General features: G+C 37.8%; 2 protein-coding genes across 2 annotated transcripts; one reads left to right on the top strand and one right to left on the bottom strand.

The window, feature by feature from the left end:
* The first annotated feature begins 5459 nt into the window (after positions 1–5459).
* LOC134819691 (polyunsaturated fatty acid 5-lipoxygenase-like) lies at positions 5460–7462 on the top strand. The gene has a single exon (XM_063829775.1). The coding sequence runs from the start codon at positions 5507–5509 to the stop codon at positions 7256–7258; it is 1752 nt and encodes a 583-aa protein (XP_063685845.1). The 5' UTR covers positions 5460–5506; the 3' UTR covers positions 7259–7462.
* Positions 7463–12451: 4989 nt separating this feature from the next.
* On the bottom strand, positions 12452–14774 carry LOC134820053 (stress-induced-phosphoprotein 1-like). Its single transcript, XM_063830234.1, has 6 exons — positions 14615–14774; positions 14286–14388; positions 13648–13756; positions 13339–13522; positions 12756–12858; positions 12452–12576 (listed from the first exon to the last, which is right to left on the bottom strand). Exons 1-6 carry the CDS (start codon positions 14772–14774, stop codon positions 12483–12485), a joined length of 753 nt encoding a protein of 250 aa, XP_063686304.1. The 3' UTR covers positions 12452–12482.
* Positions 14775–19727: the final 4953 nt, after the last annotated feature.

The following is a 19727-nucleotide window of genomic DNA, read 5'->3' as shown; positions in this document are numbered from 1 at the left end:
TTGGTTTTTAAAATTTCAGTTTGGGGGGTTTTTTTTTAAAAAAATTTTTATTTTTATTTAAGGGGTTTTTTAAATTTTTTAAGGCCCTTTTTAAAGGGGGTTTTGTTTTAACAGTTTTTGGGGTTAAAACCCCCAGTTTAAGGAAAAGTTTTAAATTTTGGGGTTTTTGGGAAAAAAAAAAAATTTTTAAATTTTGGGGGGTTTTTCCCCATTTTAAATAAAACTTTTGGGTTGGGTGGTTTTTTTTATTGGGGGTCCCCTTTTGGGGGGGCCCTTTTAATTGTTTTTGGGTTTTTTTTTTTGGGGTTTTATTTTAAAGTTTAAAGGGGGTTTTTTGATTTAAAAAAATTTTTTGGGTTTATTTTTTTTTTAAAAGGGGGGTACACAGTCTTTTTTTTTTTTGGGGGTTGGGGGTTTTTTAAAAGGGGTTTTTGGGGGGAAAAAAAAAAAATTTTAAAAAATTTTTTTGGGGTTTTGGGTGGGGTTTTTTAAAGGGGGTTTTTAGGGGACACAGTATTTAAAAATTTGGTGGTTTGGGTTTTGGGGGCCCCCCCATTTTTTTAAAAAGTTTAACTTTTTTTTTTTAAAAAAAAAATTTTAAAAGGGGTTTTTTTTCCCTTTTAGGGGGGGTTTTATTTAATATTTTTTGGGGGTTTAAATTACCAGTTTTTAGGGGTTTTTAAAGTATTTACGGGGGTTTGGGGGTTTTCCCCATTTAAAAAAAATTTAAAATTTTTTTGGGGGGTTTTTTTTAGGATTTACACAAAACAAAATTTTTAATTTTTTGGGGGGGGTTTTTTTTTCCCCCCTTTTTAGGAGGGTAAACAGAAAATTTAAATGGGGGGGTTGGGGGTTTTATTTTCCCGTTTAGGGGAATAAAAATATTTTTGTGGTTTGGGTAGCCCAGTTTTAGGAGGACCAAACATTTACTTTAAAATAGGGGGTTTTTGGGGGGTTTTTACCCCTTAAGGGGGCCCCCTTTCTTTAACTAGTTTTTTTGGGGGGGTTGGGGGGTATTTTTTTTTTGGGGTCACAGTATTTTAAACTGGGTTGGGTGGTTTCTTTTTCCTTTTAAGGAAAACCCAAAACCGTAATTAAAAATTTTTGGGGTTTGGGGGTTTACCCTTTTTGGATTAACAGTTTTTTTTTTTTTGGGGTTGGTTTACCCGGGTTTAATTAACTAAATTTTTGGTTTGGTTTTTAATTTTTTTAAAAAAAGTAACATATTTAATGTGGTTGGTTTTGGTTTTGGGAAAGGAAAACGTATTTCGGGGTTGGGGGGTTTTTTAAAAATTTTAGGGGAAGGGTTTTTAAATATTTTTGGGGGGATTTCCCAAAATTTTTTAAAAAAATTTTTTTGTGGTTTTTTTTTATTTAAAAACCCCAAAACTTTAAACGGGGGGGTTTTTTTTTTTTAGGGGGGGGGGGGTTGGTTTTTCCCCATTTGGGGAGGTAACATAAAAAAATATGGTTGGGGTGGGAATTTTCCCAGGTTTTTGGAGGCCCCAAAAATTTTTTTTAAAAATTGGGTTTTGGTGTGGTTTTTGTCCCGTTTAGGGGGCCCCCAAATTTTTAAAAGGGTTGGTGTGGTTTTTCCCCCGTTTAGGAGGTACACCATTTTAAAACAGTTTTTTTTTTTCCCGGGGTTTTGGGGGTTAAACCCTTAAAATTTAACGGGGGTTTTTTTGGGGTTTTTTTGTTTAAGGTCCCCCACTTTTAAAAAAAATTTTTGTGGGGGTTTATAGTTTATTTGACCAAGGTAACTATTCTGATATGTTTATTTGACCAGGTAATAAATACTGAATATGTTTATTTGACTCAGTAGCTACTGAATATTTTTATTTGACCAGGTAACTACTGAATATGGTCTTTATTTGACCCGGTAGCTACTGAATATGTTTATTTCGACAGGTAGCTACTGGATATGTTCATTTAACCAGGTAGGCTACTGAATTCGTTTATTTGGACCAGGTAGACAACAGAAGCAGGATACGTACCTCACTACATAAGGATAAGGAGAGTATAAATGTTGGAAACACGATGTCCGCGGTCTTGTTTGATCTTTAAGATTAAATAGACTGTTTCGAAAATACACGTATGCTCGAATGCATTCAGAACATTTTAATCTCTGCTTCAAAATTCCATTTAATGTATAAACTTTAGGGAGGAGGCAAAACTTTTTCGACCAAATACCCTAACAGAACCTAACACTAACTGAACCGTAACCCTAACTGCTAACGGCTACCGGCCTAACCCCCCCCAACTAGAACTGTAACCCTAACCTAGAACCGTAACCGTAACCCTAACTAGAACCCTAACAGCCTAAGGCTAACGGCTAAACGGCTAACCCCCCCTAACAACCGAATTTTTGTGAGATTTGAAAAATGTATAGTTCATTATAGTGCACATTGCACCAAATAACCTAGCCTTACAGTTGCATCTTCAGGTGGGGTTTCGCTTCATACACACTAAAAGTCCCGGACCTGAACATTTGAATGTAGACAGGAAGAGGAAATATACTACCATGGGTACTGGCAGACAGCCAAGACAGTACAATTGAAGCTGAAGGTTATGATAATCTGTACAGACTTACCTTACACCCATCAACTCTATAGTATAGGCAACTTACTAGATTTATAGGCAACCTACTACTATTACTAGGCAACTTCCTAGTTACTAGATAACCTTTCTACTGGTTACTTGATAACCTCTACTGGTTACTAGGCAACCTTCTACTAGTTACTAAGCCACCTCTACTAGTTATAGGCAACTCTATTAGTTAATAGGCAACCTCTACTAGTACTAGGCAACCTCTACTAGTTACTCGGCACCCTCTACTGGCTCTAAGTAACTATAGGTAGCCACTACTGTGTACTAGTTACCTAGGATAACCATCTACCTAGGTTATAGGGGCAACCTTCTACTGTTACTAGGCAACCTCTACTAGTTACTAGGAATACCTCTACTAGTTCGCTATGGCAACCTCTACTAGTTACTAGATAACCTCTACTGGTTATCTAGATAACCTCTACCTGGTTACTAGGCAACCTTACTAGGTTACTAAGCAACCTATATAGTTACTAGGTCCAACCTCTATTAGTTACTAGGAACCTTACTGTTACTAGGCAACTCTACTAGTTACTAGGCACTCTACTAGTTACTAGGGCAACCTCTACTAGTACTAGATAAACCTCTACTGGTTACTAGATAACCTCTACGGGTTATAGGCAACCTCTATAGTTACTAAGCATCCTCTACTAGTTACTAGGCAACCTCTATTAGTTACTAGGCAAACATCTTATAGTTACTAGGCAACCTTATAGTTACTAGGCAACCTCTACAGGTTATAGTGTAACCTCTACTAGTTATAGGATCACCTCTTGTTTTTACTAGGCAACCTCTACTAGTGTACCTAGGGAACTCTACTAGTTATAAGGCAACCTCTCACTAGTTTACTAGGCCAAACCTCTACTAGTTACTATAAAAACTCTACTGGTTACTAGATAACCTTATGGTTATAGGCAACCTCTCTAGGTACTAAGCTACCTCTATAAGTTACTAGGAACCCTATATTAGTTACTAGGCAACCTTCTACTAGTTACTAGGGCAACATCTACTAGTTACTTAGGCAACCTCTTTCTGGTTATAGAGTACCTTACTCAGTTACTAGATAACCTCTACTCGTTACTAGGCAACCTCTACTGGTTACTAGTGTATCCTCTACTAGTTACTAGGCAACCCTTACTGGCTACTAGGTAAACTCTACTGGTTACTAGGAACAGGAAAACCCTCTACTGGTTATAGACTAACCTTATAGTTACTAGAAACCTTAATAGTTATAGATAACCTTACTAGTTCTAGATAACTTACTAGTTACTAGGCAACACCTATACTGGTTATAGATAACCTCTACTAGTTACTAGATAACCTCTACTGGTTACTAGATACCTCTACTGGTTACTAGATAACCTCTACTCTAGTTACTAGTACCCCGCTACTGGTTACTAGATAAAACCTCTACTGGTTGCTAGAACCTCTACCTGGTTATAGATCACTCTACTGGTTACTAGATAACTCTCTACTAGGTTAATAGATAACCTTATGGGTTACTAGATAACCTCTACCTGGTTACTAGTAACCTCACTAGGTTTACTAGAAACCTTACTGGTTACTAGATAACCTTCTACTGGTTACTAGATAAACCTCTAACTGGTTACTAGGCAACTCTACTGGTTAATAGATAACCTCTACTGGTTATAGATAAACTCTATGGTTTAACTAGATAACCTCTTACTGGTTTACTAGATAACCTTACTGGTTACTAGGCAACCTCTATTGGTTACTAGATAACCTAAACTGGTTACTGGCAACCTCTAATGGTTAATAGATAATCTACTGGTTACACTTGGCAAACCTCTACTGGTTATAGATAACCTCTAACTGGTATAGATAACCTCCTAATGGTTACTAAGAAACCTCTACTAGTTACTAGATAACCTCTACTGGTTACCTAGAAAACCTCTATTGGTTACTAGATAACCTCTACTGGTTAATTGGCAACCTGCTACTGGTTACTCAGGCAACCACGGCTTCTCAACGACCATCAGTAATAACATTAACTTTATCTTGGTAAACCGTTTCTCTTCTTGGTTATTTGAGATAAGACCACCATGTTTACTTTTAATTCATAATACGTATGGTGCTCATTTTATATTTATCTTATTATCTCAGGAGGAGGAGGAGGAGGAAGGTATTAATTTAATGTAGTTGGAGGAGTCCTAACTCTCCTCACGTCCGAAAGTGGCGTTTCTCTTGTTTCAAAAATGGATCCACACGGCCCTCGTAGTTATCATATCACGTTAAACAATGCTCTAATATTAGTAATATTGGTAATATCAGTTATAAAACATACAACTATTTACAGATAATGGGATCTGCTTCAAGTAGAGCAGTATGTGCGGTCAGCAGTGATGTCTATCATGTGTACCTTCACACTGGCTGCATGTTACCACAAGCCAACACGATAAAAAAGATCGACGGTACTATAAAGATCACCATTAACCCCGATGCTAACGACGACGACGATCCTGAAGCAACGGTTTGTGAGTCGAAAATACTGAAGATAAAGGAAAAATTCTCTTCTCACAGCGAAGGAACAGTGGACGTTGAGTTTTGGGTACCGAAAGAGGAACGAATTGGCGAGCCAAAACTTATCAAAATTGAGTTGGATGGAGGTTCATATAGCTGCATTGGCACAAAACACCCTCTCTACATTCGAGAGGTAACAGTGATGTGGGATAACAAAACCTACAGGTTCCCCATACACAACTACCTTAGTCCATACACCCCCCGTAGTGCCTGTTGTGGGTGCGCAGAAGGTGGCACTCGCCAGCAAAGATGTGTTCCATATATTTATGCAACACCAGGACAAGGAACTCTGAAACACAATGAAACGGAATATTTCATATTGAGAGCCAGGGAGAAAGATCACAACATCACCCATTCAATGATGCCCTGGGAGAACGCGGATAAAGTAGGACCATTACCTAGCTGGATTGATGTGAAGGGTGGGGAGTACAAAAACCTACCTAGGTTCCTCCAATTCCGAGATGCTTGGCTGGATGCCTTCGAAGGATCGAAAGACGCAGGTTATAAGCTGGTATGTCCTGTTATCCTCAACAAAGTGTGTAATTGCTGTTGCGGTGGGACTCCTCAACGCAACTTCATATCATTCACCGACTATGCAGACTCCTTCACTGGGATGGGTGAATCTGTAGGATGGAATAAAAAAGACATTCAGGACGGTCTGAAGGTGGGCCAAATTTTCCATCACGACGCAGAGTTTGCCCGTCAAATCATTCAGGGTCCCAACTCGACGAGGTTAAGGAGAGTGGAAAAGCTTTCCGACACATGGCAGGAGGCAATTGACAAAGACATGCTCCCAACATATGCAATTGATGGAGAAGATCTTAATAATGTCATCAAAGATGGACGACTTTTTGAAATATTGAATTCAGAAATACTGAATGATGTCGGCCATGGCGGCAAGAAGAGCAAATTCATAACTGGTACAACACAAACATGGTACGTAGTTCAGGCGGACTGTCTACTTTTCCAGAGTAACACGCGTCCTGAGGACAAATCTTTTGTCCCCGTCTTGATACGTTTAGAAAATAAGAATGATGGGGAGAAACAAACCTGGTGGCACCCAGCCGAGAACGATACCAGCATGACTGCAGATCCGAAATACTTGTCTTGGCTTTTAGCCAAAATGTATTTCAGATGTGCTGATTGGGGAATCTACAGCATTGGAACTCACTACGCAAGAGCACATGCCATGAATGAGGTGTTTGCCTCGTCCATGTATCGCAATCTACCAAGTGCTCATCCCTTGCTTAGACTTCTACAGCCCCATTTCCAAGGAATCATCGGAATCAATATGCAAGCAAGGAAAGTTCTAATCAGTCCAACAGGTAATGCCTTTGCTAATTTTATGTCTTCCGGTGATGATCTGCCTAAACTACTGGAAAACTGCTGCAAAGAGCTGGATTACGAACACTTAGTCATTCCTAAAGACTTTGAAAGCAGAGGACTTAAAGATCTGCCAAACTTCCTTTTCAGGGATGATTCAGAGGATTTGTGGATGATCCTACTAGACTACGTTAAAAACATGGTGGATCTGTCCTATCTGAGCGAAGATGACGTCTCTAAAGATACCGAATTGCAGACGTTTGTGGAAGAGATCAGAAGTCCTGGCTTTGAAGGGTTCGGTGGAGCAGGTTTCCCAGAATCTATCGAAACTAAAGAGAAGTTGGTTGAATACCTTACTGCGCTCATTTTCAATGTGTCTTGTTTCCACACAGGTGTAAACTTCCAGATCAACAAATACCTGGGCTACATTGTTAACGCACCACCAAGTCTCAGACTGCCACCACCAAAACAGGACGATGTGATCACCATGGAGCGTATCATGAACAGTCTCCCACAATACGAAGTCGCTCTGGCAACCATGGTCATCACAGAGGTACTAGGTAACTTCTCTCCAATCGAGCGATTTTATGTGGAGACAAAAGCAGAAAATAGGCAAGGATATCTGGGAGAAAACTTGGCCGTTTCGCTGGAACAGGAGGGCCATATTAAGGATATGGTGAAGGAAATGGAGAAGCTCAGGGACAAAATAGCAGACAGAAATAAAGGGAAGTATTTAGCGTATGATGTGTTGAGCCCTAACAACATTCCCATCACCACCCAGACATGATCAACTGAGAATGTAAAATGCGGATCGGTACATTGTTTAGGACTAGGAGTAGCACAGTTGAAATGTTTCTTAGGTAAAAATGTGTATTGTTTTTGTTTTTGTTTGTTTCTATGTGTTGTCACTGCATTTTAATATTGAGTTCTGATTATTTGTACATGATTTTCCCCATTCGAATTTTGATTCCTTGTTTGGCGAGTTTTGAGACATATTGGTCTGTTTTAGTTCATAAAAGTTTTTCCACGAAGATTTCAATTACCGGAAAATTGGATTGAATTTAAAAACTTTTATAAAAAAGTATAGTGAACGATATAAATCCGCTCGAGTTAAAGTTAAATTTTGTAACGTATATGCCGAGAACTTTAAAATATGTAAAAATGAATTAAAACTCACAAGAGAAGCACACCCCAATTAACAGTGAATTCAGGCTACCAAGGTGAGTGAACATCGATCATTTTGGAACATTCTATCCTGTAAAGTAGAGGGTATTTAGTAAGAGTGCTCAAATCATAGTTCCACAAGGCAAAAGCTTGATGCCAATTGCCACCTGTTAAAATCAATAGTTTCACGTCGTCTATCCATCAGGGTACACACTTCTACAACAAGTTCACTACGTACGCGCGTGCATAAGTGCTGGCGGTACGCGCGCGAGGACGACTGAGAGCTTGGTGAATGTCTTTCGCGCGCGACATGAATTGTTGTGGACTCTCGACAAAGCTGTCGCCGAAAATCAATCTTTTTCAAACAATTACTTGATCCTACTATGCGATTTCCTTCAAACTTTCCAGATAGTAAGATAAGTATTTACCTGAAAATATGAGCAAGTTCAAACGATTTTTTTATGTGCAAAATTTGAGATATCAAATTTTCTTGTGTTTGAAGTTATATTTCAAATTTGGGAAATAGAAATTCGTCCAAACTCGCACGAATTGGCTATCGTATACCTTACTATCTAGAAAGTGTGAAGAAAATTGCGTATGTTAGGATCTTGAGATAATAATTGAGATAATAATTGCCTACGTTCCGCAGAATTCGCTATTTTGAAGATTTTTTCTTGTGTTCAAAATGATATCTCAAATTTGGCACATAGAAAAGTCCAACTCAACGTGTTGGGACTTATAGCCCAGATATCAGTGGATCGAAATAACAAAACAGGTTAAAGCGAATGAAACACTTAGCTAGAAATTTGAATAAAGGTGAATCATAAATCATGAGAGGTTCACCTCCTCTAAGGAGTGGTCACTGGTCAGATACTGATTTGAACCAAAAATGAATCAAAATAAATTACTTTAAGAAGGTAGGAGATATATTAATGTTAAATGTAGCTCACAGAAGAGATACCCCCTGTATATACCAATGATATCTTGAAAACTTGGTGTATACTTGTCAGTTAAGAAATTCCATGGTCGCTCATTCTACAAATTACCAAGTGGAAAAATTCACAATCATTCAAACCTTACAAAAACAACATTGTAAAAAATTCTTAATCATTTTTAATTTACGGTTATTCAAAGTTATTGAAACAAATTTAAATTACAAAATCGTTCGATCAAAATTACTAAAAATTACTAAAAGTAAAATTACAACCACAAATTACAACCCGACACAAATTACTCAAATACCTTGAGGTATTATAGTTTACAAGTTAATTCCCGGATCAATGATCATTGTCATGTGTAAACCTGTGCCAGTGAGAAAACTAAGATATTGAAAACAGACAGATCTAAAATCACCAGGCTCTCGTGAAAATCCCTACTGACGTAATGTTAATCCCTACAATAACATCATACAAAATTATTAAAACACGTTACAAAAATGACAAGCTATCCACAATTACAGATTTGTTTGATCGAAATACTTGAACGGCAACACTAAAATCAGAAATGTTTACTGAGCTTGAGGAAGTCCACGCAACGGCTCTAATACCAATCCCACGTGTAAACCCATGCCAGTTGGAGGGTTAAACCATACATCATCCGCCCTCAGCTTCTTATCTAATTCACTTTGGTTATCGACAACACGATAAACAAATTCCTTCTTCTTGAAATATTCATACTCTTCATTCTTTACCATGAGAAGTCCATCCCGTATTATAGATCCAATGTCCCTCATTATTCTATGATACTCTTTTTCCATCTCCTTGACTTTAAAATTGACCGCAATGTCTCCATTTTCTACCAACAAATTAGAAATGTCTGGAGCGATAAGACTCGCAACCTTTGAGCGGTGAGATCCTCCAACTTTTCCAATGACTGTAAGATAGACTCTAGCCCTCGTAAATGGGACGTAGAATAAAGCAGCATTAGAAAGTGAAGTGTATGACTCGATATCAGATATGGGCCCTTCAAAATTAGGAGTTTTACCATTATATAGAGTTATTCCAGCTGATTCCTCTAAATCTAAGACATAAATCACTGCCTTCCACTCACAAGTTTGAGCATTATCTTTCTCGTATGCACTTAGAATTGTCACCTCATCAAAATTTCTTTCTTTCAATTGCAAGCCCATTCTCAATGGTAGCAACAATTCTCCCCCATCACAGTGTTTTTTAGGGATTGGTGGTCCGCCATGGCTAAACTCATTCATAACGGTGCATGAGCTTAATAAAATAGCAACATCTTTTGGCTCTAGATTATTATTGCCAAGGACAAGCAGTTTTTCTAGTTCATCCAAAATAGTTAAATAAACGAGTTCCTCCTGTCTTTCGCTGCTCTTTATCATTATAAATTCTGGTTTTGGTCCGTGAATATGATGTCCTGGAATTTCAAACCTTTTTGCATAATCCCCAAAATACCCCATTGGAAAGTTTTGATACAAGCACATGTAATCATGATGATATCTGCACACACTCTCGATAGCACTAATGACCTCGACAGAATTTCGCAGGTTTTTTGAAAGACATTGAAATATGGTGTTACTTTCTTCGAATTGATTATCAATTGCAGACTTTAGATCCTTTACGTATTGGCAGAATGAATTTTGTTGCTGTATTATGACTTGAATAACTGCCAACTGGGGGTCCCAATGTAACTGACTATGATCATATACCAACCACAAACAGCAAAGACGCTCTCTATTTTGAAGTCGCTCATTCATCTCATTTACAAGATCACTAACCATGTTTCTGGAAAAATCCTCATCGTACTCATGATCTCCCTTTTGATAAAACGGCCATCGGCCAAACTTTGATGACAATGTCTCATCCCAAATGCAGTGTAGGTCATCCACGAATATGTGATAATCCTTGCTATAACGTAACACATCCATAAGGATATCAGGTGAATATTTATCAAACGGAAAATCTTTTGGCCAAAAAAAACCCCTTGTCTTAACACTTAACTGGTGTAACACAAAGATGTCTACATCAGTTCTTCTGCATTTGAAAGCGTCAAAAAATGATTGGTTTATTTTCCACACCAATTTTCCAATCACAGAACAGCGATCAGAATCATGAGAAAATATGGCTTTCATTCCTACTTTTCTGAAAAATTCTCTGAGGTAATCAAGATCCATGGTTGCTGTTATGAACAATAATTTATCTCTGATTTTCTCCTCGCTTGCGGCTTGAGACTTGTACAATTTAACAATTTTTCCTAAAAGTAACAAGGTCTTCCCTGACCCAGCAGGTCCCATTATAAACTGACATAATTCCTCATTCTTAAATATCTGTTTCTGTTCTTGTGTCAGACAATCAACTCCCAAATATGTCTTAAAGATAAGTGGACTCACTTTAACACTATCTGTGACTGGGTTGTCTTTATTTTGAGTGATATTCGCAGATTTTATAGCCTTGTCGACTTTGTTGATACAATATCCAAGACTGCAGATATCGATATCACATTTGTTATCTTGACTTATACACCAAAGTCCGATCAAGATAGCTTCAAGCTGCTGCATCTGCTTGGCTACACTTTGCCTGGATATGATCCTATGTTTAACTAAACATGACATAACGTTCTCTAACCACCAAACTCTAAAATTCTCAACATCCTCTTTGAACAATATGCTATCGACAGAGTTGTTCTTAGTGACGAAATATTTCTGATAATAAGGCAAATCGATGACATCACTTTTTGCGGTTTTAGGAAGGACTGTGAACCGGAAAATTCGTAAGTCAGCCAGTTTAACATCCACAGTATTGCATATGTTCGATAAAAGTCTGTGTGCTCTTTCAAGCTGCTTTTTAGAATCACTTAAGTTGCGTTTAAAAGCTCTCTCCTCAATCTGTTTTGGCTATTTAACTTCAAACAATATAACTGCATAGTTTCTAACAATAACAACAAAATCGTGTTCACCTTGAGAAACATTTGTACCCCCATACAACCTAGCTTGTTCTTCCGAAAAACTAAAATTGTGCAGACAATGATCTTTCTTTTGCTTTCTAATCTTTCAAGTGCCTTATAAAGATCAACTTCTGCTTCATATTGAAATTGCCGGTCTTTTTGAGCCAAGCACTTCTTAGTAGTATCTGCTGCAGTAAAGGCATCAACAAAGGTCTGCTGTGGAGCGCGAGGGAACATAACAGGTCTCTCATAATCTGTTTTGTATCTCATCTTGCGGTCGATGAAAATCCGTGTAATCATTTCACCTGCAGCAGCTATCTTCTCGACAGATAGATTATCTGAAAAGTGGAGTAACATTCTAATTCTATCTTTATATCAAAGTTATTAAAAAACGAAGTTGGCTGAGACAGACTCAGAGAGCTTTCCAATCCAGAAACGTGATATTGTTTTGCATTGCAATGGAAGGGTATCTTGATCGATTGGTATCTGATACTGTACCTACTCAAGCTATTTAAAGTCTCAAAGCTTGAATAAAAATCATTATTATTCTGCTTGATATAAAGTTAAAGCTAAGTGGGATAGGATAAGCATGAAAGAGACAAAACAGGCCCTACGATGAAGTTGTCAGGAAGGTTCAAGGTCTACAGTATGCTACGCTTATATTTATATTATTTCGTGTAATAAAGGTAATTTCATAGCTACCTGTTTGAAGGAGCAATTCTTTAGCTTCCGAATCAATCTATAGAGAAAAATAATTTAGAAAAACCAATTAGCTTTTTTCTTACTACGTATGGTTCCATTTCTAGAAACAAACTTGAATAATGCAACCGGAGATACAAGCGACATAAAAATGTAACTTTATTTATTTATAATCTACTAATGATTTATCGGTTATAATTATCTAATCTGGCACCTTTTCAAGCTCTTTATGCAACCTTTTGTCGTCATATATGCAGTATTAGTGCTTCTTTGTAATTCCTGGCAGCACTGTAAACATCCCCCATAGCATAGCATGCCTTTCCAATCCATTCCAGCGATCTTTGAAATTGCATTTATTACACACGTGTAGCAGTGTAGGGCGTAGGCTTGACACAAATGACAACTTGACCAAAAAGAAGTGCGCAGAGCAGGGCCACATATATTATTGAGCTCCTCTTAATTACCTAATTACATCTGACTACTTATAGAGGTACTGAAGATTACATTTTTATCAATACCTGGATAGGTCTCTATTGCAAGCCCCTAACTTTTTTCCAATTTCTACAGCTTCAGAGCACATGTTCTTGGCTGACAAATAATCCTTTTTCTTTAAGTAAACAGCTGAAAGTGGACATATTTTGTTATGATCAGCACATTATAATCCAATAATTTTAATTCACCATAAGTATAAGAAACATTAAAGTAACTAGCAGGAACCCGTCTAACCCTAAAATGGTGTCAAGACTCAAGAGACTAAAACAATTATTACCTATTTAATTCGCGTTTTTGACACCACTTGGGGTACCAAATTTTGGGCGCTAAAACTCCTATTTCTTGGCCAATTTTTTATTTTTTCATGCTGATTTGGAGGCCATTAAAGCATTTGACCCAGTCAAAAAAGTTTCAGTTGTATATCTTTTACGGTTTTTGCAGAAATTCGCGTTAAAGTTGATGCCGTGGTGTCAGTAAAATGGCACAGATATATATATATATATATATCGTCTCGCTTTATATATAGTAAGATTAATAACTGGTTATCAGTTGTTGTTATCCTTACAAGTTACAAATATAATGTAAAAGACCTTTTTCAAGTCAACTCACCCCCTTTGCTGCTATAAAATGACATTTGTGTCGGATCCATCTGGATTGCCTCATCGTAGAAGAAAAGTGCCGTATCATATTCTTCCCTGGAAAATGCCTCATGTCCCATTTCTTTCTTCTTGACAGCTGCAAGCTTCAGAGTCTCATCTATTTGGAAATCTTTGTAGAAAGACCCTGGTTTTATCTGAAGGAAATCAAGAATTTCAAGTCTAATATCATGAAAAATTAGGGGCATGAAACACAATATCTGTCAGATAAATGACAAAACTACAAACTGTCATGTAAGCAGAATAAGAGTTGGTCCAGCACCTTCTCAATTGAGGCTCCATCAAATACCGAAAGTGCTTCCTCATATTTCCATATTGCATCATTCAAATCTCTCATTTCAAGACATGCCTTTCCAATACGAGCAAGACACCTGAAATTCACACTTTATTAATGCCAGAATTTCACAGTTTCCACTGAATTTTTTACGAGTGACCAATTACTCAATTATTGAGTTCAGTGTGAGTGACTCAAGTCACCATCGAGGTGCTGGAATCTAAATATCCGGAAAACACTTTGGTGTTCATCAAAAGGAATATAATGGAAATTCTCAGAATAGAAAAAGAGATGTTGGAAGATTTATGAAGAGAAACTTTTTGCCGTATCCTTGACCGAAATATCGCGGTTTTTGCTGAATCTTTGACCAGTGACCAATCAGTGTGGTGAGTGGTCGATGAGAGTGACACAAGTTGCCATCAAGGTATATCCGGAGAAAACTTTAACGAAAGGACAATTTTGAAAATATTCTACTGTTGCGGTAATTGGAAAATAATCAGAATAAAAGGAGAAATTTTGGAAGAAATTCAAATAGAAACTTTTCTGTCAATAACTTTGTTTAAAACAGAGACATTTTGGAAGATTCAAAATGTATGCAAGGAAATAGAAAACATAAGTTTTTATACCTAGATTTTTCTTCGATGTTTGCACCAAATTTGTCTCCAATCTTCAATGCTTCTAAGCACACTTTTTTGGCAGAATCGTATTGCTTCGTCTGGATGTATATAGCTGGAATTTTATGAATATGATATTTTCATACTCAATTTAGATTTAGTATCATGATTTAGTCAAGGGAATGTGTGTACCTTTCAAGTGATGACATGATTTAATAAATTAAATATCATACAATATTAAAGCCCTGTTTATATTTTCTGTGCAGATTTAATTGGTGGATTCTTGGTCACAATAACTTTGAGATCAGTTTATTGATAAAAATAATAAAAAATCGAAGCACCTGCCACATTGTTGTAGAAGGAAATTTTTGTAGGATCAAGCTCTATAGCTTCCTTGTACAGACCCAAAGCGTCATTGAACATTTGTTTTTTAAAAGCTTCATTTCCCAGTTCCTTCTTCTTGACTGCTTCCTTTTCATTTTCTTCATTTACCTTTGGCATGAACTGGGGAAAACTGATAATGTTTTAAAATTGTAGTTCAACCGAAAAGTTAAATTCTTCAATAAACCTTTAATGTCTCGTTGTTTATTGAAAATTTCTTTGAAAAAAGATGCTAATATTTGAGCTCTTTATAATACTATAATACCTCCACCACTGAGTGCTGAGCGCGATAATTCCCAACAGCTTGCTGTTGGGAACGCGCGGGCACGAAGTGGTGGAGGTATTATATTTTATAATATTTTCCGGTTCCGAATTGGAAGGGGTGTAATCCGATACGTGCGCATGATACAATATAGTGTCTAATATATAGAACGCCAGTGTTATTTGTTTTACAACTTGCCGCCAGCCAGTCTGAGGTCTATGCTGATAATACCTTGGCTTCCCTTGCGGGATATATCGGCAAATTATCAGCTCTCAGTGTCAGAGACTTTTAGTGGATATAATTCCCGGAAGGTATTATAATTATAAACCCCTCCGGGTTAGAATAAGATTCTGATAATCCCGGCAACCGCTAGATAGATTCTGATACTCCAGGCTCCTGCTGTTAGTTTTTTCCCGCTGAATAAATAACCCCGGCACAGCTTCTATAATCCCGCCCCGCTAATTTGGCTCAACAAGATTTGTTTTGTTTTGATATTCCATGAGAATTTCAACCGCGCACTGTCACGTGTTTTGATGACGTGTATCACGTGACTAACTACTACCAGTGGCGTAACGAAGGGCCCTGCTGACCCCGCTGTGCAGGGGGGCGCCGTCTTAGGGGGGCGCCAAATTGTCGTTTGAATGTGGGACAATTTCGAAAACTAAAGTACTAGCAAAACTGCGCGTTTTGCTCTAGATACACACTTTTTTAGAAATTTTACCGGCGTATCCTCTAAAATCACCTAATTTGTTCAATTTTAGGGAGGGGCACCAAAAGGGGAGGGGGCGCCAACAGGGGGCGCCTTTTCGGCAGGAGGGGCGCCAACAGGCAACGTTACGCCACTGACTACTACGACGCGAATTGGTAAAAAATGTCACATGACCTATGGCTTAACGTAAGAACTATAAATACACTTGATCTACGTATCGGTCTAATTGCAGGCGCTGGCAAAACTCCAGCACACTGCTTACATTACTTAAACTCTTACATTAATTGGACCAGTTCCAGAACTTGTCTCGACGGTTACATTTGATTTTGTCTGGTTAATTTTGTCGTTTTGATATAAGCCATGTATTATAGTCGTCTACTTTGATGAACTTCATGACACGATATCATTATTAGCTCCACTTTTTATCGCTTGCCAGGCTTAACTCGACGCCCCTTATCGATATTCATATTCATTCAACGTTCTGACTGAGGAATAATGTTTAGATAAAACGCCAATTTCAAATGTCATAGTACCTTAGTTGTATTTATTTGGTAGTCCCCAATTCCATTTCATATTTTCCATACTGATCTCATATAGCTAGAATTAAGAGTAAAATGTCAAATTTGTTGGTCCTAGCACTAACCCGGAGGTGTTTATAACACATAACACCGGCACGCTTAAGTTATATTAAAATAACCCCTCGTGCTAAAGCACGTCGGGGTTATTTTCATAATAATCCCTCGTGCTTCGCACTCGAAATTATTATACATTTTTCCCGCACGTCGCAGGAAAAATTGAAATATAATCCCTGCGCATGCCGGGGTTATGTGTGTTATATGCAGTTTGACACATGTAGTGAAAATATTAAGAAAGTTTATCTGAGAATATCTTAAACCATAAAAGGAATCTTTTCATGGTAGAATTTAAGTCCTATTCTTAGAGCTAATATCTGCATAGCTAACTTTAATAAACTACATTTTTCTTCTTTACTAGTTGGTAGTCTAAAATATTTAGATGGTCTAACTCTTCGACAAAACGTACTGCAATAGCAAACAGATACCATCGACAACAACAACAAAAATATTGCTGAAACTCATTAACTGATAGCCGGTCCACTTCATAACAATAAAGTTTGTGGGAAGTGAAAGGGTACACCACTCTTATTCAACGAATCCCTGAGTACTCTAACTAAATAAGGATATTAATTTCGTGATCATGACCAACATCCATATCCCATTGATGAAATCACATTACATGTTCAAGAAACAATGCTTTTGTTAACGGATGATACTCGTAAAATATCTGTTCCATATACGACGAGTCCAACTCGGCGCGCGTCCTGGTAGGTTGTAAACCTACAAACCACTTATTAGTCGAGTATTAAGGACTGCTAGTATATTTTATTTATTTGTTTTCACTTTTGCACGTTTAGGCAGTTACTCTTGTGACCAGAGTTTTAGAGTTATATATATAGTCGATTACATTTTTGTCTATTTTGATTGAGCAACGATCTGCGAACGATCTACGATCAATTCCCGAACGATGTGTGAACGATCTTCGATGCGAAACAAAAATGACAGTTCGCGCGGCGCGTCTGGCGTTGCGAAGCAGCGAAGTATTCCAACTAAACTGTCAACATCAAACATATCTAACTAATTATTGTAGCGCGATGCACTACTTATACTTGGGCCACGCCGCGCATCTTCTGATCTCGTATGCACATCGGCGATATGCGAAGGATTGACATCGTGAATTTTGGAGGACTTCGTCGCTTCGACATTCGACGCGCCGCGCGAACTAGCATTATTGCTTCGTCGTCGATCGTTGCATGCTTTGCTTCGCGGAGCAACGATCTCGACGGATTGACAATCGTCAATCATGAATCAACGTGAATTAATCTTGGAGGACTTCACCGCTTCGACGCGCAGCGCGAACTAGCATTCTTGCTTCGCATTCGTCGTAGATCGTTGCTTTGCTTCGCAGAGCAACGATCTCGACGGATTTACATCGTCAATCAAGAATTAATCAAATTAATGCAATATATAACATCAAGTAATGCATTAGTAAGTTATGCATTAGTAAGTGAACCCGGCTCAACAGTTGCGTTTGATTCACGATGTCAATCCTTCGCAGCTCGGTGAGGCACAGTGGTGCATCTTGCCGATCTACCGAAGTTGCGAGAAGCATTATTTGATGCGCGCGCGACCCAGTAGTGCATCGCGCTACAACAGTTGCGTTATATTAAAGTGTGTGTAATGTTGAATGTATAATTGATAATACAATAAATAGAAATTAAATTTACTGGGCCGTGAGCCTTGAGCTGAGTTGAGCAGTTAAATTAGGCTAATTTGTATTCAACTGCTTTATATTACTTATATAGGGGGACCTCTCACCTCAAACTATTGTATTTATGTTCATATTAATCATTTGACCATTGTTAATGATTTGGCCCGGCGCGCGCTACTTCGAAGAAATTTAGACGAGTAACATCCGTCAAATTAATCATATATATGAATACAGAATAAAGATTCGGCGGAATAGAGATTAGGCGCGGAATGACAGGCTGAGCGCGCGCGGCTCAGTGAGCCAAATATAAACAACTGTCAGTTTTGCCAAATAAAATACAAAAATGTTTGAGTACAGTGTTTTTATCATTTAAATCATAAATATTTTTTGAAAAAAATGTGTTTTCCGGTAAATTTATGATATTTACAACTTATATGTTATATTATTGTAATATATTTAAATAGTACCAAATTATTTAATTTTAATTTTTGATTTTGAAATTATAATATTGGACAGTTTCGTAAAATATTCGAAACAAATATTTAACGAGTTATATTCAGTATTACCTGTTAATGGTTTGTATACAACTATTATGACTATTACTTATACTTGTCAGTTGTCATACGTTGTATGACCCGCCGCACACGAGTGCGCGGCCCCTGTCATGTATCGTAGAAACTTTATAGTGAAACGACATCGGGAGTCACGCCGTGATACAACTATATAATGACGACTTGCAGATACAACTATGTATAATGAGTATGACGAGTTTCTACGATACAGTTGTCATACGTTGTATGACCCGCCGCGCACGAAGTGCGCGGCTCCCCCTGTAGCGTCGAAGACGCTACAGGGGGACGCTACTACACTATAGTGAAGACGCTACTACACTATAGTGAAGCGACCGTGGGGGTCACCGCGTGATACAACGATACAGGGGGCGGCCGGGCGGCGCACTCGTGCGCGGCGGGTCATACAACGTATGACAATTAATGTTTGTAATCAGTAAAATTTATGTATTATTCAATACAAAGAAAACTTGTTTCATCTGATAAATTGTAATATATCAATAATATAATTGAAGGATAACAACGAAAAGTTATAAAACACAATTTTATGGTTTATGCGTGCGCGGCGCTTCCGGAGATTTGTTTTTTGCCTCCGCATACGTTTCAAAATTTTATTTACCTACCTACGCCGTTGCCGCAGCAACACTCATGTTATCATAGTATTGCGCGCAATTTTCTGTTCAGCCTTTTGTCTTGATAGATGTATCTCTCTGAGACACTCTTTGAGTGAGCCACATTGATTTGTTTAACCCATTAATAGGGCTTGTGGGTTTCATATCCTTGTTGATTGTTATTGACTATTCTGTTGTGAACTGCTATTTGCTACGCTCAGATTAGGTAGGCGAACCGTATCGCCTCTTTTCAGACTGACAGGAAAACTTATTTATATAAAATAATTTGTTCCATATCACTGTGTAAACTTCATTAGTTCTGATTGCCCACCCAACCACCCTTACCATATCGCTTTAACCCAAAACAGTGATCCAACTGGTCTAACAGTGATCATGAAGAGGGAGTAAAACAATTTTGAAATCGATCGAGTGATAAATAATTTAACTCCTTATCCATTATTGTGCTTCTCTTATTCTGTTAGATATGCCTTATTTACTGAGGTGATACGATTCCAGTTTCCATTCACCAGAAAGATGATGCAATTGTGGTGTTACTAATGTTGATGCGTAACTTTTAAAAAAACTAATTTGTTTCATCACTGGCTTTCCGAGTAGGTATACCGAAGTGATTTTTTT

The sequence above is a fragment of the Bolinopsis microptera genome, chromosome 8 (genome assembly GCF_026151205.1).
Source record: "Bolinopsis microptera isolate Bmic1 chromosome 8, MBARI_Bmic_1.0, whole genome shotgun sequence".
NCBI classification, from domain to species: Eukaryota; Metazoa; Ctenophora; class Tentaculata; order Lobata; family Bolinopsidae; genus Bolinopsis; species Bolinopsis microptera.
The sequence above is the reverse complement of the archived record's forward strand: the minus strand, read 5'-3'. Positions and strand labels throughout refer to the sequence as shown.

What these genes read in the sequence shown, in the direction of transcription:
- LOC134819691 (XM_063829775.1), top strand. Translation starts at nt 5,507, where the DNA reads ATGATGCCCTGGGAGAACGCGGATAAAGTAGGACCATTACCTAGCTGG.
- LOC134820053 (XM_063830234.1), bottom strand. Translation starts at nt 14,774, where the DNA reads ATGCCAAAGGTAAATGAAGAAAATGAAAAGGAAGCAGTCAAGAAGAAG. An exon ending in CTTCTACAACAATGTGGCAG is followed by an intron (nt 14,389 to 14,614) that starts GTGCTTCGATTT and finishes ATAAAATTCCAG; the next exon opens with CTATATACATCCAGACGAAG. An exon ending in ATTTTATAGCAGCAAAGGGG is followed by an intron (nt 12,859 to 13,338) that starts GTGAGTTGACTT and finishes GTCCACTTTCAG; the next exon opens with CTGTTTACTTAAAGAAAAAG.